Source organism: Pectinophora gossypiella, chromosome 22 (genome assembly GCF_024362695.1).
Source record: "Pectinophora gossypiella chromosome 22, ilPecGoss1.1, whole genome shotgun sequence".
Lineage (NCBI taxonomy): Eukaryota > Metazoa > Arthropoda > Insecta > Lepidoptera > Gelechiidae > Pectinophora > Pectinophora gossypiella.
Genome location: NC_065425.1, coordinates 556,993 through 572,507, shown reverse-complemented (window position 1 = coordinate 572,507; position 15,515 = coordinate 556,993). Strand labels below are relative to the sequence as shown.

The 15,515-nt window shown below is 46.7% G+C and overlaps 3 protein-coding genes across 5 annotated transcripts in view; all 3 read right to left on the bottom strand.

Annotated features, from left to right (window-relative positions):
- Positions 1–15,515, bottom strand: part of LOC126377068 (uncharacterized) — a 450,327-nt gene that overhangs the window by 146,379 nt on the left and 288,433 nt on the right. The window lies entirely within an intron of this gene.
- Positions 1–15,515, bottom strand: part of LOC126377065 (octopamine receptor Oamb) — a 210,708-nt gene that overhangs the window by 162,824 nt on the left and 32,369 nt on the right. The gene's annotated exons all lie outside the window — the stretch shown is intronic.
- LOC126376924 (uncharacterized) lies at positions 9,493–14,955 on the bottom strand. Its single transcript, XM_050024470.1, has one exon. It carries the CDS (start codon positions 14,953–14,955, stop codon positions 9,493–9,495), a length of 5,463 nt encoding a protein of 1,820 aa, XP_049880427.1.

Here is a 15,515-nt window from a genome sequence, read left to right as displayed (position 1 = left end):
CACGACCTGCACCTTTCTCTTTTATTTGTTTCATAAATGTTATCCTAAGTCTACCCCTTCCTTTCTTCCCTTCAATTTTTCCTTCTATAATCATCATCATCAGCCCATTAACGTCCTCACTGCTGGTGCACGGGCCTTCCCTATGGATGGATAGGGAGATCGGGCCTTAAACCATCACGCGGGCCCAGTGCGGATTGATGGTTATTAACGACTGCTAATGCAGCCGGGACCAACGGATTAACGTGCCTTCCGAAGCACGGAAGAGCTCGAGATGAAAACATTTTTTTTTTTTGTGGTCACCCATCCAATGACCGGCCTTTGCGAAAGTTGCTTTACTTCAACAATCGCAGACCGTGCGTTAACCGCTGCGCCACCGAGCTCCTTCTATAATGTTTGTTATAAATGAATCGTGTCGTATCAGGTGGCCAATCATATTTCCTATTTTTGTACAGGTTATACATATATACGTACATAAACTCACGCCTATTTCCTACCAGGATCAGAGAAAACCCCGGTTCCTAACTTGCACCAATGAGTCATTAATTTATCTTAAGTGCAGTTTTCACTGACACAGTTGGCTCGACCATAGTAGACGGCGATACGGCTCACCACTTATCACGTTGGTCTAACTAAAAGCTCGGTGAGGTGTGGGTACTTAGTTCATCTTGCGATGGATGTACTTGACTACCAGAATGGTGGTGGTGATGATGGTGAATGGTGAGCGTATGTTATGTTACGCTTAACTCTTATTTTGAAGTGGCAACACAGGCCTAAACCAATGTTTTCAAATTCATGTTTGGATCATAAAATGATTATCACGTATTCACTACCCCAATTGGAATGTAGTCGTGAACATTATGTATGTTAAAAATGTATTATTCATAACGATGTTATGTAAGGGAGAGAATTGCATTTGCTTCGATCCTGACACACTCTTCTTGCTTTTTCACATTTGCCAATCGTTTCATACACGCGCGCCTGTTCCGAGTGAATCGTTCAAAACCTGATTTTAGAACATCCGAATTTGGTCAATGCACGTCCTTCTAGGTCTTCCCCTGCCAGCCCTACCAACAACAATTGCCTTATAACCCGCTTTCGTAATCTTATTATCCTTCAATAGGTCACCCATTAATACTTACATAAATGTCACAAACTGAAATATACATTATAATGTCATTTATATTTTCTACTACTCCGTGGTCTACAACAGCCTCCGTGCTCTAGTGGTTAGAGCGTTAGGCTCACGATCTGGAGGTCCGGGTTCGATTCCCGATGGGGACATTGTCGAAATCACTTTGTGAGACTGTCCTTTGTTTGGTAAGGACTTTTCAGGCTTGAGTCACCTGATTGTCCGAAAAAGTAAGATGATTCCGTGTTTCGGAGGGCACGTTAAGCCGTTGGTCCCGGCTATTAGCCGTAAAAACACCTCCACCAACCCGCAGTGGAGCAGCGTGGTGGAGTATGCTCCATACTGCTGTAAGCTTCCCGAATAAAATAAAATAAAATAAATAAAAATACCCCCTCCGGTTGATTGGGGGGAGGCCTGTGCCCAGCAGTGGCATTTAGGCTGTGTATGTTATTATAATAATATATATGTAAGTTACTATAAATACATTCAAAGATGTATAAAATAATGAGCTGGCAAAGAAGAAAATTGGATGTTCAGACCACCCGTTATTATAGATTTGCCATGGATGGGTTTCACTACCTATTTATCAGAGAAATGGGGAGCACTAAAGGCTTCCAGAAATATAAGTTCTTGATTTATTTTTATAACACTTACCCGTGCGTGCCTGTGCTTAGAGAAACTCACTAAAAGAAAAGAAAATTGAAAAAGTCTTTCTAAGAAGGGATGAACCAGCAGTTCTTGTCAAGCCAGCAATGAGGACCCGGAGGTAAAATGGTTAACACGCTTGTCCTGGCTTCATAAGAGCTCCGCATTCAAATCCCGTCCAAGTGAGACTTTATTGTTTTAACTTTTTGTTCATTACTTCTCATTTTAAACGAGCAACATTATTATAAAATACTTATCGTAATTATAAAGACGGTATAATGTTCAGAATTGACTCATATACACTTAAGATATTCAACGACTAATATCAAATGTAAGCACATGTAAGCAAGGTCCCTCCAAAAACTTATATTTAAAGATAAATCGGGCCCAATACGCTACCCTTAAGCACTCACATAGAAATGACACATGCACCTATCATTAATACATAATATAGTTTAGTGAAAAATTATTAAAATACCAAAACTGCTGCTTAGTGTTTAGTGGCATGAATTTAATAACAAAGTTCAACTACCTAAGCATCAATTTTCATATGTCTGAGTCTGTCAAATGCCTTTCAAAGGTCGAGGAGACATTCCAAACGAAACGGTTTATCAATGACCCCCTTGTAAACAATCAAGGGTATACGATGACCTGACACTTGATAGATATTAGACACTTAAAATAGAACGCTTTCGTTATAATACTGACCTTAATGATATTTATGAATAATTTGTGTTAAATGGAGAGTACTTAAACGTTGTTAATAGTCGTTTATTACTATCGAGACACTCTAAGCCAATTCAGTTCTGTCCTTCAAACAATTTACGCCCATCTCAGTCTCCTCAGTCATGTTTTCTTTTTTATTTGGTGAAAACCCTCACGGCGACTCGATCCGCATGAAATACTTTTTTTTAATGACGTGACGTGTCGTAGATTTGCCGCTTATGGCATTAATGCTTGGCCGGACAAGTAGGGGTAGGGGTAGGTATTAAGGGCACACAAAAAAATACTTTAAAAAATTAAGAAATAAAAAATAATAAAAATTAAATAATAATAATTAGTAATTATTATTTAATTGTTATTATTTAATGATTACTTTTTATTAATTAATGAAGAAATTAAGTGGTCACTCGGCACAAAATTAAGGGCGTCGTCAGACAGGATTTAATTATATTCACAGTTCGTCGTGAGCACTCAAGTAGGCAACACGTACGTCCGCTCTCAGTGAATTTTCAGTGGTTGTCAACCTTTGGTAGTTTAATAGTTTTTTTTTTTATATATATATTTTTCTTTTGTCTTTTTTTTTTGTCGGTTCGTCATGAAGTGTGCAGCCTGCATGCAAGCTTGTAACGATGGCGTAAAATGTAGTGCCTGCGGTAAACAGTATGGTTTTTGCTGCTCGTCGATATCTGAATCGAGCTATCGCAAGTTAGGCTCGGAGCGTAAAGCCGTGTGGTGTTGTGCTCGCTGTAAAGCTAGCCCAGCACCGAGGGACGGATCGGGGCCAGCGGATGCCGCGAAGGATGATGGCACTACCTCTGAAGTTACTTTGGCTGCCTTGATGCGGGAGCTTCAAGGTATAAAAAATCAACTGTGCTGTCTTCCTGCACTAACCGATGACATCAAGACCATCAAGACCGAAATTATGGATCTCAAAACATCGTGTGAATTTGCTCATGCTAGCATCGAGGAACAAGCAGCCAAAATTCAGGATTTGGGAGAGAGAGTCTCAGAAATCCAGGTGCTACGCGAGACCCTCGATACAGTCACCGAGGAGCTTGCTGCGATTAGGGCCGATGCGGCTGATAGAGAGCAACGCAATAGAATGAATAATGTTGAGATCAAAGGCATCCCGGTGAAGAAGTCAGAGAATCTGTTTATAATCTTCGAAGCTGTTTGTGAGGCGATTGGGTACAGCGTACCCAAATCGCAAATAAATTATATATCCAGAGTACCAACAAAAGACCCTAAACAAAAATCTATTATTGTCGCCATTAATAATCGCTACGTAAAGGACGACCTCATGGCAGTGGCTAGAGCCAAAGACAAAAAGGAGCTGAAGTTAGCTGATGTACCAGCTCTGAAGATGGATTGCCAGGATCGTATATATATAAATGATCATTTGACCCCGCACCGCAAAATTTTATTTAACAAAGTCAAGATAGCAGCTAAGGAGAAAAACTACCAATTCATCTGGGTTAAGCACTGCAAGATCCATGTTAGAAAAAACGATACTGCACCGGTGTTCATTATAGCTAGCGAGAGTGATTTAAACAAAATAAAGTAGTCTGCAGCCCGTTTGTTGATTTTCATAACATGTTTCCGTTTTCGTTAATTATTTACTGTCAAAATAATGTTACTTCGAAACACTTACTTATTTTGTTATTGATTTTGCTAAATCTGATTTGTTCGCATAAATGTTGTACAACCACTGGCATACCGGCCACACGCATCGTTCTCTTTTGTTATCGCACCTTGTCACTTCATAACCAGTTTACGAATCATACACTTGCAGCTAATCTATCTATCCTTTTTTTGCTAATTACGCTTAGCCTATATTGCCTGTTCGCTCGCGCTCATTTACTTATTTTGCTATGTCATATTGTATTCATACTTAATATGAATGATTTTATTGATTATTATCTCTTTGATAAAAGAGGCTTAAAATGCTTAGGGCGTTGTGTTTTGCTTTTATTAGGGTTTTGTCTTATATTTGTAACATAATGTATCCTCTCAACGATTTAACTATATTTTACCAAAACACTAGGGGTCTGAGAACTAAAACTTCAGTTTTTTATCGCAATGTTTGCCTATGTAATTATGATATCTTACTATTAACTGAGACCTGGTTATTGGACAGTATTGGAGATAGTGAGTTATTTAATGACCGTTACGTAGTACTGCGGAGAGATCGTGACTACGCAATGACACAGCAGAAATTTGGTGGAGGTGTTTTGATTGCGGTGCGTAAAGAATTAAGTGTTACATTTCAGCCATCATTTCAATCGAGTGCTGAAGATGCGTGGGTCAGCCTAAAGGTCAGAGGTTATGGTAAGATTCCCGTAACAGTTCATATTTGCGTTTTATACTTATGTGATCAGAAACTAGGTAATTCATTTTCATTACAGTTATCCAATTTTTTCGACAATCTTGATAAATTAATTAGTTTAAACCCGGAGGATAGTTTTCTTATAGTAGGGGATTTTAACCTTTCTAAAATAGCGTGGTCTATGAATGACAATGCATATTGTGATCCAATCTTTTTAAGAGTGTCACCGTTCCCAGACGAAAGACTTTTAGTGGATATGCTGAATTTTCTTAACCTAGGGCAATATAATTGTATAAAGAATGAGCATAATAGGATTTTAGACCTAGTGTTGGCCAGCGATAGTTTTGTAAAGGTAACTAATTGTGCTGATAACGTACTTGTTCCTGTTGATAAAAACCATGGAGCACTTTTACTTACCTTGGATTTTCAATCTTTTATCCCGCTTGAAAAAGTGTGTGCACCAATATTTTTGTATGACCTTGGTAACTATGACGCAATTAACGAAGATCTATCGAAAATCGAATGGGAGAGGTTATTTTTGGGACTGCCACTGGATGACGCGGTTGCGGAATTCTATAAAATTTGTGCAGATTTACGTGATAAATACATACCCCAAAAAACACCTCGCTGTGATAACTTCCCGAAGTGGTATACCAAGGCCTTGATAAAAGCCATTAGAGAAAAGTTCAAGTATTTTCGTAAATACAAAAAATACGGTAACCTAGCCGATCAGCTTTCTTTTCTTGCGCAGAGGGACAGAGTTCGCACTCTTGAGGCTAATTGCTATAAAAATTATATTAGGCTTGTTGAGGATTCTATAATTTGTAACCCGAAGTATTTTTGGACGTATATGAACTCTAAGTTGAAGTCACGGCATGGTGTACCGAAATGTGTTACATATAACGATCTTACTTACAGCGACGGGGACGAGATATCCACTGCTTTTTCTGATTATTTTCAATCTAACTTCTTAAATGACCCTGCTACTCTCACGAGCTATCGCTTTAATTCGCTTGAAGCTGATTCACTTGTACAGAGCGCTGCTTCAGATATAGCTTCTGTTTCTGTAGACGCCGAGACTGTTACTAAACTTCTATTAAGCCTGGATCCGAAAAAGTCCGCTGGACCTGACAAATTACCTGCTCGATTTCTAATAAGTTGTGCGAAGCTTTTATCTGTGCCTCTGTCTATTTTATTCAAGTGGTCTCTTGATAATGGCGTTGTGCCTTTATTGTGGAAACGAGCTCTTGTAACTCCTGTCCACAAAAAAGGTGTAAAGACTGACGTTGCGAATTATCGCCCTATTTCCAAGCTGTGCATTGTGTCTAAAGTCCTTGAGAAAATCGTCTATAATCAGGTATACCCCGCTGTAAAGCAGTCTGTAAGTCACTCTCAACACGGGTTTTTAAAAGGGCGCTCTACAGTGTCTAATCTGATTCTGTTGAATGACGCTGTTACAGAAGCCATGGACGATGGAGCGCAGGTTGATGTCATTTATACAGATTATAGTAAGGCGTTCGATAGAATACACCATGATTTATTACTTCAAAAGCTTTCTATGATTGGTATTAGAGGTAATCTTTTGAGATGGTTTTCGTCCTACATTGACAATCGCTCACAGGCCGTTGCCGTTAATAATTATATTTCCGGGTGGCTGTCAATACCTAGTGGGGTTCCTCAGGGATCGCTTTTGGGCCCCCTATTATTCATTATTTTTGTGAATGACATCAATCTCTGTCTTAAGTCCTCTCAACTCCTGTGTTTTGCAGATGACATGAAGTTATATGCACGAATAACTTGCTATGCTGATGCCGAAGCCTTGCAGCGTGACTTGGGTCGCTTGGAGGAATATTGTCAGGCTAACCTACTGGATCTGAACGCGTCAAAGTGCAGCGTTGTATCCTACCATCGTAAACGCTCTTCGATTACTTACCCTTACATGCTGAAAGGCGAGTGTCTGCAACGTGACTCTGTAATTCGTGATCTGGGTGTCTACCATGACTCGAAATTACTATTCGATAAGCACATAGAAATAATTACTGCTAAGGCTTATAAATCTCTAGGATTTATCCTACGCACCTCCAAGGACTTTGTAAAAGCTAAGACATTAAAAGTTTTGTACTGTAGCTATGTGCGCAGTAATCTGGAGTTTGCTTCGCAAGTATGGAACCCTAGGTATTCTAAGTACATTGATATGATTGAAAGCATCCAGCGCAAATTCGTGCGGCATTTGTGCTTTAAAATTAAGCAAATATACAGTTCTAGGAACTACCTTGGCATCTGTAAAAAGCACCACTTGCTTCCTTTGGTCGAGAGAAGGAAAGTAGCTGATCTCACTTATCTCTTGAAAATTGCATCGGGTGTTGTTGATTCTCCTGGCCTGCTGTCCAAAATATGTATAAGACCTCCGAAAAAGACTTTGCGTCATAACGCCTTAATACATCTCCCTCCGGCTTCCACCTATTACCGGCAAAATTCATTTATGTGGCGAGCGAGTAACAGCTTTAATACTCTTAGTCAAACACTTGACTTGGATTTATTTAATACTGGTTGTGAAGTGGCGAAAAGATTAATAAACCGACAATTCTTTGTCTCATAAGTAATGTTGTGCAACTTTATTTGTAAAATTAGTTTGTTTTTTTTTGTTTTTTTGTTTTTTTTTTTTTTTTTTTATTATTATTATTATTTTTTATTATTGTTATTATTATTTATTTTTTTTTAAATTTTTTAGGTTGTTCTAGTGATTAGGCTTCCACTGTAAGCGATGCGTGTGTATTTCTTTTTTCTTGGTTTTATATATATATATTTTTTTTGTCTCACCTATTACTTCTATGCTATCAACTATTTGTGGGGATCTATAATTGGCTTTGTGTTACTAATTTAAGGATTAGACTGTAAGTGAATGCTGTTGATCTCCCTAATAATAAATAAATAAATAAATAAATAAATATTTGAATTAATAATTAATTCAAATTCAAAAATATCTTTATTCAGTAGGTAACATAGCTACACTTTGAATCGTCAATTTTTACATAACGAACGTCTCATCCGCCTAAAACTACTGCAGCTTCTCACAACCTGTATAGCCGGGGAAAAGAAGCTGCAAGAAAAACCTCGGCACAGGGCCCTAGACGTTCTTTAAAAAAATAAAAATAAACATAAAATATTGGTATACAATTGAGTAATTTAGCTGCCTAATATCAGTTCTCAGACAGTTAATCCCATGCATTCATATCTTCTAAATAATCACTAACTTTATAGTAACCTTTTTTGTAAAGTTTTTGTTTAACTACTGTCTTAAAACAGTTGAAAAGCAAATTCTGAATGTCAATGGGAATCTTATTGTAAAAACGTATACATTGCCCCTTAAAAGATTTAGTAATCTTATGTAATTAATCGACGCTAGTGAACCGATAGCGATAAGCGCTGCTTGAGAAAAATTATCGGCCACGCCTGCGAGATCGATATTGGGGTCTTGAAGTGTTTGTTGTCGATAGCTGTTTGGCTCTATGGCTAGAGTAATCTGGTCGTCAGGATAAAATGCTTAAGGCAAACCTAGAATATTTTACAAAAAGAATTCAAGTCGTGTGACAAAATCATACAGTTGAATTCAAAAGTGCCTTTATACCCATCAGACACATAACTTACTCATACATGGTAATTTCCAAACACAATATTGACGTTTACAACGTTCAGTTTCCCAAAGCGTCTTGCGTTCAGCAGCGGATATTTACTCTTCAGCTAAAGTGTATGGTGGCGTGGGTGTCGGCGCGAGCGGTATGAACCTGTGACCTTTACGTTGCATTGCCTGCACTTCACGCTGCGTATTTTTGTAAAACTTCAGCAATGTTACATATTTAACTGTTTATCGAATATTTCAGAATGTTTATTTTTTATTAACCCTTATCCATTCTAATATTGTAAATACGAAAGTGTGTGTGTCTGTCTGTTTGTTGTTCGTCTTTCACGGCTGCGACAAATTGACGGATTTTTTTAAGAGAGGATAGTTGGACTGGTAGAGAGTGACCATAGGCTACTTTTTTGTCTATTGTCTCTTTTTAACCCCCCCCCCAACTTCTCTAAAATTGGGGGTGGAAGTTTGTATGGACAATTCGTCAATTTTCAAGATGGAAAGCAAAAAATTGGTATGCGGACAATTTGTGACTAAATATGCCACAAACCCCATCAGAGGGGGTAAAACTTTATATGGGACGTTTCGCAGTTTTTAAAGTAGGAACCTAAAAAATGATATTTATCGCGAGTGAAGCCGCGGGCAATAGCTAGTACGATTATAAAACACTGCGCTAACGGTGATCGCGCACTATAGAATATGCGGCAGAGTGTCTTAATTATTATTGTCATAATAAATATTTTTAATTATACATTATGTGGAGTTGTAATCATGCACATGTATTAAATGGAACTGTTGTGGACTGTATGTTCAGGATCTTGGGTTTCGAAGTAAAACTCGAACTCGAACTCAAACTAACTCCTTTATTTCGTATAAACAACCATCTTAGGTACTAATCTCAATATCACAACTAGTGGGTGTTCACGTGTCGATCGTATAGCTATCTTACTCTAACAGTATCGCCGTCTCGTTCTAGGGGCGGCGCTTCCTTCGCTGTCCCTTTTTAGCGGCGCCGTCTTGCTCTAGCGGCGGCGTCCGCTACATCTCTCCCCCCGGCGTAGCTTGCGAAGCCTCCTTCTTGATCAGCACGGCGAGCTTCCTCGTTGGCCTCCTGAAAATTCCGGTTTTAGTTCTGACGTCGGCGACTCGTATCCCGCCGTCAGGTCCGCTGAAGGTCCGGATCACCTCCCCCATTGGCCAGACGTTTCGTGGCAGTGTCGAGTCAACTACCACTACGATGTCTCCTTCTTTCAGCCCGGCGTCGTTGTTCGTAGGCTCCCCTCGAGGTACCAGCGTCGGCAGATACTCCTTCAGCCAGCGTTGCCAGAAATGGTCGGCGAGGGCCTGGCTTGCTCGCCAAGCTCGTCGGTCGGCTTCGTCGCATGGTCCGGTGGTTGGTAGCCCCATGGATCCTCCCAACAGAAAATGGTTGGGTGTGAGGGCCTCCGGGTCGTTCGGGTCCACGCTGACATGAGTGAGGGGGCGGGCGTTGACCGAGAATTCCACCTCCGTTAATAGCGTCTGGAGCACTTCCTCCGGTGGCGCCTTTTCCTTTAGTACAGCGCCTAGTGCCACCTTCACTGAGCGCACCATGCGTTCCCAGGCTCCTCCCTGGTTAGGCGCTCCGGGTGGGATGAATCGCCACTCCGTTCTGTGCAGCATCCCTTCTTGTTGCAGTGCGGGCGCCCATTCCCTGTAGGCGGCCTTCAGCTCGTGATCTGCTCCGCGAAAGTTCGTCGCGTTGTCTGAGTAAATGACGCGGGGCCATCCTCTGCGTGCTGCCATGCGCCGCAACGCCATTAGCGCTGAGTCGGTGGAGAGGGAGGCGGCGAGCTCGACATGTATAGCTCGCGTGGTGAGGCATGTGAAGAGCGCGCCCCACCTCTTCTCTCGTCGTCGTCCGATCTTCACCATCATTGGGCCGAAGTAGTCCACTCCGCAGTTCGTGAAGGGGCGATGGTATGGTTCCAGTCGGGCTTGCGGTAGATTCCCCGTCGCTGGTGACCGTGGCATGGCTCGCCTCACTTTGCAGAGTGCGCAGGCATGCTCGACAGCGCGTACTGTTGGTCGCAGATGTACGATCCAGTATCGTTGTCGTAGGTCGTTGGTCACGCGCTCCCGGTTGGCGTGGCCGGCGGCGCAGTGTTCCCTCAGCACCAGCAACTTGGTCAGGTGATGACGGCCGTCCAGAATGATTGGCCGCTTCATATGTTCTGGAACGGTCGCGGCTCCGATACGACCTCGAACACGGAGGATCCCATCTTGCAGCTCCGGGTCTAACTTGTATAGGCGGCTTGTCTTTGGAATGGAGCGCCCTGCTTGAATCCGTTCTATTTCAGCGCCAAAGCTCTCACGCTGAGCTCTTTGCAGGAGTGCTCGTTCGGCGCGCTCCAAGTGCTCCACTTCCAGGTTCTTTGTCTTCTTGCGGCACATGTCGATGAACGCCAGTACCCGTGCCGCCGCTCTGATTAGCGTTTCGTATTTGGAGAATCGACCAGGGTCAGGTAGCCAGTCCTCCTTCTGTCCATCGCGTGTCCCAGTGTGAAGGACGTCTTCCTCCTCGATGTGCGACGACTGTTCAGCGGGCCAGTGTTCCGGTGACTCGTATAAGAAGTCTGGCCCCTGAAACCAGCGGTCGTTCACGCTGATTGTAGTCCCATGACATCTTGTGGCGTCGTCGGCTACGTTGTGTGTAGTGGGGAGCCATCGCCATTCGTCCTTCTCGGTGAGCTCAGCGATCTCGCTCAGCCTGTGCGCCACGAATGGGGTGTAGCGCCGAGCGTCGTTCCGCACCCAGTGTATCACCGTCGCTGAGTCCGTCCAGTAGGTGACACTGTCGATCTTGATGCGGTGTTCCTTTTTCAGCGTGTCGGCCAACCTCACTCCGATGACGGCGGCTTGTAGTTCCAGTCGCGGGATCGTTTGTGTGCGCTGTGGCACCACCTTTGACTTGGCGCCAACCAGAGTGACACCGATGCTTCCGTCGCAGCGCACTATCCTCCAGTAGGCCACCGTAGCGTATGCTTGTTCGCTGGCGTCGCAGAAGATATGTAGTTCGATGCGCTGATGATTCTTCAACCCGTAGCATCGTGGTAGGCGTAGCCGGGCGATCTCTTCCAGCTGTGCCAACCAGCTCATAAATTGTTCGGCTTCTTCTTCCGGGATCGGCTCGTCCCATGGCAACTTAAGACGCCATAGGCCCTGAAGGATGATCTTCGCCCGGATCGTGTAGTGGCTCAGGGGTCCCAGCGGGTCGTATATGCTCATGACCGCACTGAGAGCTTCTCGCTTCGTAGGCGCGCGGCTTCGTGTTCGCACCTCGTCCGGTACTCTATTGAGCGACGTGTTGAATCCCAGTTCGTCTCGACCTGCGTTCCAGTAGAGACCAAGTATTTTGTGCTCGGCGTGGCCCTCTCCTCCGAGCTGCGTTGGTTGTGTCGCTCGAAGCTCTACGGGCACTTCGTCCAGGACTCCCTTGTAGTTAGAGTTCCACCCGCGCAAAGTGAAGCCGGCGTCTGCGTGGACTTCTATCACCTCGCTGATGGTTCGGCGGCCCTCCTCGATGTCTTCATAGCTCGCCACAAAGTCATCCATGTAGTGACTGTGTGTGATGGCCTCCAGCGCACGTGGGTGAGTGTGCGCGTGAGCATGCGCGTTGTGGTCTCGCACGCTGTGAGCCATGAAGGGTGAGCTGGCCGCGCCGAAGATCATGCTCGTCATCTTGAAGCAGCGAGGCGGATTCTCCCGGTCGTTTCCCCTCCACAAGAACTGCTGGGCGGGTTGGTCTTCTGGGCGGATCTTCACACGCAGGAACATCTCTTGTATGTCCGCAGTGACGGCGACTGGTCTCTCTCTGAACCGGAATACGATCCCCTGCAGTGACAGTAGCAGGTCCGGTCCCTCAAGTAGCTCGTCGTTCAGGCAGACACCGTGGCTGCGTGCGGCGGCGTCGAAGACCAGGCGTAGTTTTCCTGGTTTATTGGGGTTCTGCACGGCAAAGTGTGGCAGGAACCAACTGACGGTGCTCGCTCGTTCATGACCGTCACATGGTGCTGCGTAGCCTTTGTTCAGCAGGTTTTCCATTTGGGCCGTGTACTGTTTGGCGAAGTCGGGTGAAGCGTCCATCTTCCTCTCGATGCTTCTCAGACGTCGGAAGGCTGCGTCGTAGCTTGGAGGCATGGTCACGTCGTCACGACGCCATGGAAGTCCAACCTCGTAGGCCCCGTCGATCTTCTTCATCGTCTTCTGCACGATGTCCCGAGCGCGCTGATTGGCAACGCCCACGAGCGGTTTGTGACTGACACCCAGTGCGTCAATCTTGAAGTGCGCCTCGACGAGTTGCTCGAGACGTCGGTCGTACTGGTCGGTTGTGTCCCCGTGTCGTTCTACATCGTAGATATGCAGCACGCTCCCTTGTTGAATGATGGTGTTGCGTGGTACGGATCCGTGTACCACCCATCCAAGCTGCGTTCTTGATGCGGCGGGTTCGTTCGGGCCGCCAACTCGTAGTTCACGGGACACGATCAACTCCCAGTGGTCTGTCCCCACTAGGACTTTAGGGCGTGCTAGCTCGTAGCACATCTCGTTCTTGTCCAGGCGTAGGTGCTTGTATTTTCTCAGTAGCGACTTAGGGATGGTCTGCTGGTGTAGAATAAGGTTCTTCACAGTGCGTGCCCTTATTCCGTACGGTGCGTGTTCATTCTTGCCTCGGAGTTGCACCGCGACTGATCTGCTCTCCTCTTCTTGTTGCTCCATGTTCACACCGCGCAGGTTCAGTGGCCGTGTGGGTCCGTTCGCGCCGATGCTCTCCGCCAGCTCGTTGTCAATAAGAGTGACGGTGGCGCCTTCATCCAGTAAGGCGTAGGTGGAGACCTCCCCCCGTGGTCCGCTCACGATCACTGGGCAGACCTTCAGCAAGACAGTCCTCGGGCCAGTGGCGGTAGTGGCCACCGACATAACTGTCTCCGGGCCACTCGTCGATGGTTGCGGTTCGGCTGCAGCGGCGGCGGGCGGGTCCTCGTGTAGCGTAGCATGATGTGGACGGCGACATTGGTTCACGCCGCACACCCGCGCCTTGCATGCTATGCGTCGATGTTTTGATGCGACACATTTGAAGCAGAGACCTCTCTCCTTCACGAAGTCCCATCGCTGGTTGACTGTTAGTGCCTTGTAGGATTGGCACTGCGGCAACTTGTGATCTTCTCCGCAGCTGGGGCACTGAACGGCTCGCTCGCTTGTGTTGTAGACGGCGTCTGGTTTTCTTCCCAACGATGATCTTCCACTCGTGCTGGCCTTTAATTCTTTGCTTCTGTTCGCAGCGGGAGCAGTAGCAGCGGCGACGGTGCTGGCACTCGGGGCGTACATGAAGGAGATCGCTAGGTTCGCCTCGTGTGTCAGGAATCGGGACATCATGACGATCTCGGGAACGTTGTCCTCTTCATGAAGGGCTGCGTAGTCACACCAGCGTGACCGATGATGCGGGCTGAGCTTGCCAAGTACTTCTCGAGCCAGCAGTGGGTTGTGGATGAAGCCCCGCTTGTCGATGGCCTCCAATATGCACACTTGATTGCGCAGCTTGATCGCGAAGTTATTGAGGTCTATCGCAGACGGCCCCAACCTCGGTAGTCGTCTGATTTCTTCTAGCGCCCGGTCGATCAGCACCTCGGGGCGCCCGAAGCATTGTTCCAGTGTCTTCATTATGACGCTCGGATCGGTTGCGGTGTACAGCAGTGCCGCCACGGCTTCGCGTGCCTCCCCCCGTAGGCACGTCCGTAGTCGCTGTAGGTTCTCGGCGGCGCTCAAGTTGTAGAGACGTGTCGAATCTCTCATTGTTGCTTTAAACGGCAGCCATTCGTTCGGGTTGCCGCTGAAGATGGGTAGCTCGACGTTCCGGATGCGTGGTCGCGCCATCCGCTCGAGTGCCTCTGCCAATTGCTCGATGCCTTGCTTCGCATTCGAGGTTCGGCGTCTTCGTTCTGCTGACGGGTGTCGCTCTCGTTCAGGCGACGGTGAGAGGTGTCGCACACGTTCCGGCGACTGTCGGGGGCGTCGCACTCGTTCAGGCGACAGTGAGGGGTGTCGCACACGTTCCGGCGACTGTCGGGGGCGTCGCACTCGTTCAGGCGACGGTGAGGGGTGTCGCACACGTTCCGGCGACTGTCGGGGGCGTCGCACTCGTTCAGGCGACGGTGAGGGGTGTCGCACACGTTCCGGCGACTGTCGGGGGCGTCGCACTCGTTCAGGCGACGGTGAGAGATGACGCGGTGCGCGTTGAGGTGTCGGCGAGAAGCGTAGCGGCGCGCGGCGTCTGGCTCTCTCCTCGAAACGGGTCTGCTTCTGTTCTTCGTCCCGTGTCTCGTCCATGCGCATGAACCAGTCATCGACCCGGTCATTGGGTCCCAGGCATACGTCCTCATCCTGCAGACGAGCGCTCTCTTCCTCTTGGATGTTCTCTTGTTCGACGGCGAGACGCTTCCGAATCAGATCGGCTTCTAATTCCATCTTGCGTCGTTCAAGCTTCGCCAGTTGTTCCGCGGCTTCTAATTCAGCCAAGCGCAGTCTCGCAGTAGCATTCGTCGATCGTATGGAGGGCGCGAGCGATCCGCGCAGTGTTTCTGCAACGCGTCGTGCCGCAGCGGGGGCAGCGGTGCGGGGCGCGGTCCGACCGTGAGGGGCGCGGTGCCGGCGGTGAGGTGCGCGGTACCGGCGGTGAGGTGCGGGGCGCCCGCGGTGAGGGGCGCGGTTTCGATCGTCGCGCTAGTCGTCGGTTGTTCGCGGACTAAGCGCGTCGCGACGGTAGGTGAGGCGGGGGGTGCTTGAGATAACCGCCTCTGACGTTCCTCTTCGATTCGTTGGAGGGCGAGACGTTCGGTCTCGCGCCGTTGCTCTTCCTCGCGGCGTTGTTCCTCCAGCTCCACAGCGTCGCTCTGACTCCGGGTCACTACCATTTCGGATCGGTAGAAATGGCAGGGAGGTACTGAGCGCGTTCCGCGATGGCACCAGATGTTCCCACGATGAAGTGCTTCGGCGATCTGAATCCGGCTCGAAGGACCAGGAACTGT

Excerpts from the sequence above, each read along its gene's own strand:
- LOC126376924 (XM_050024470.1), bottom strand. The coding sequence starts at position 14,955 with ATGGAATTAGAAGCCGATCTGATTCGGAAGCGTCTCGCCGTCGAACAA.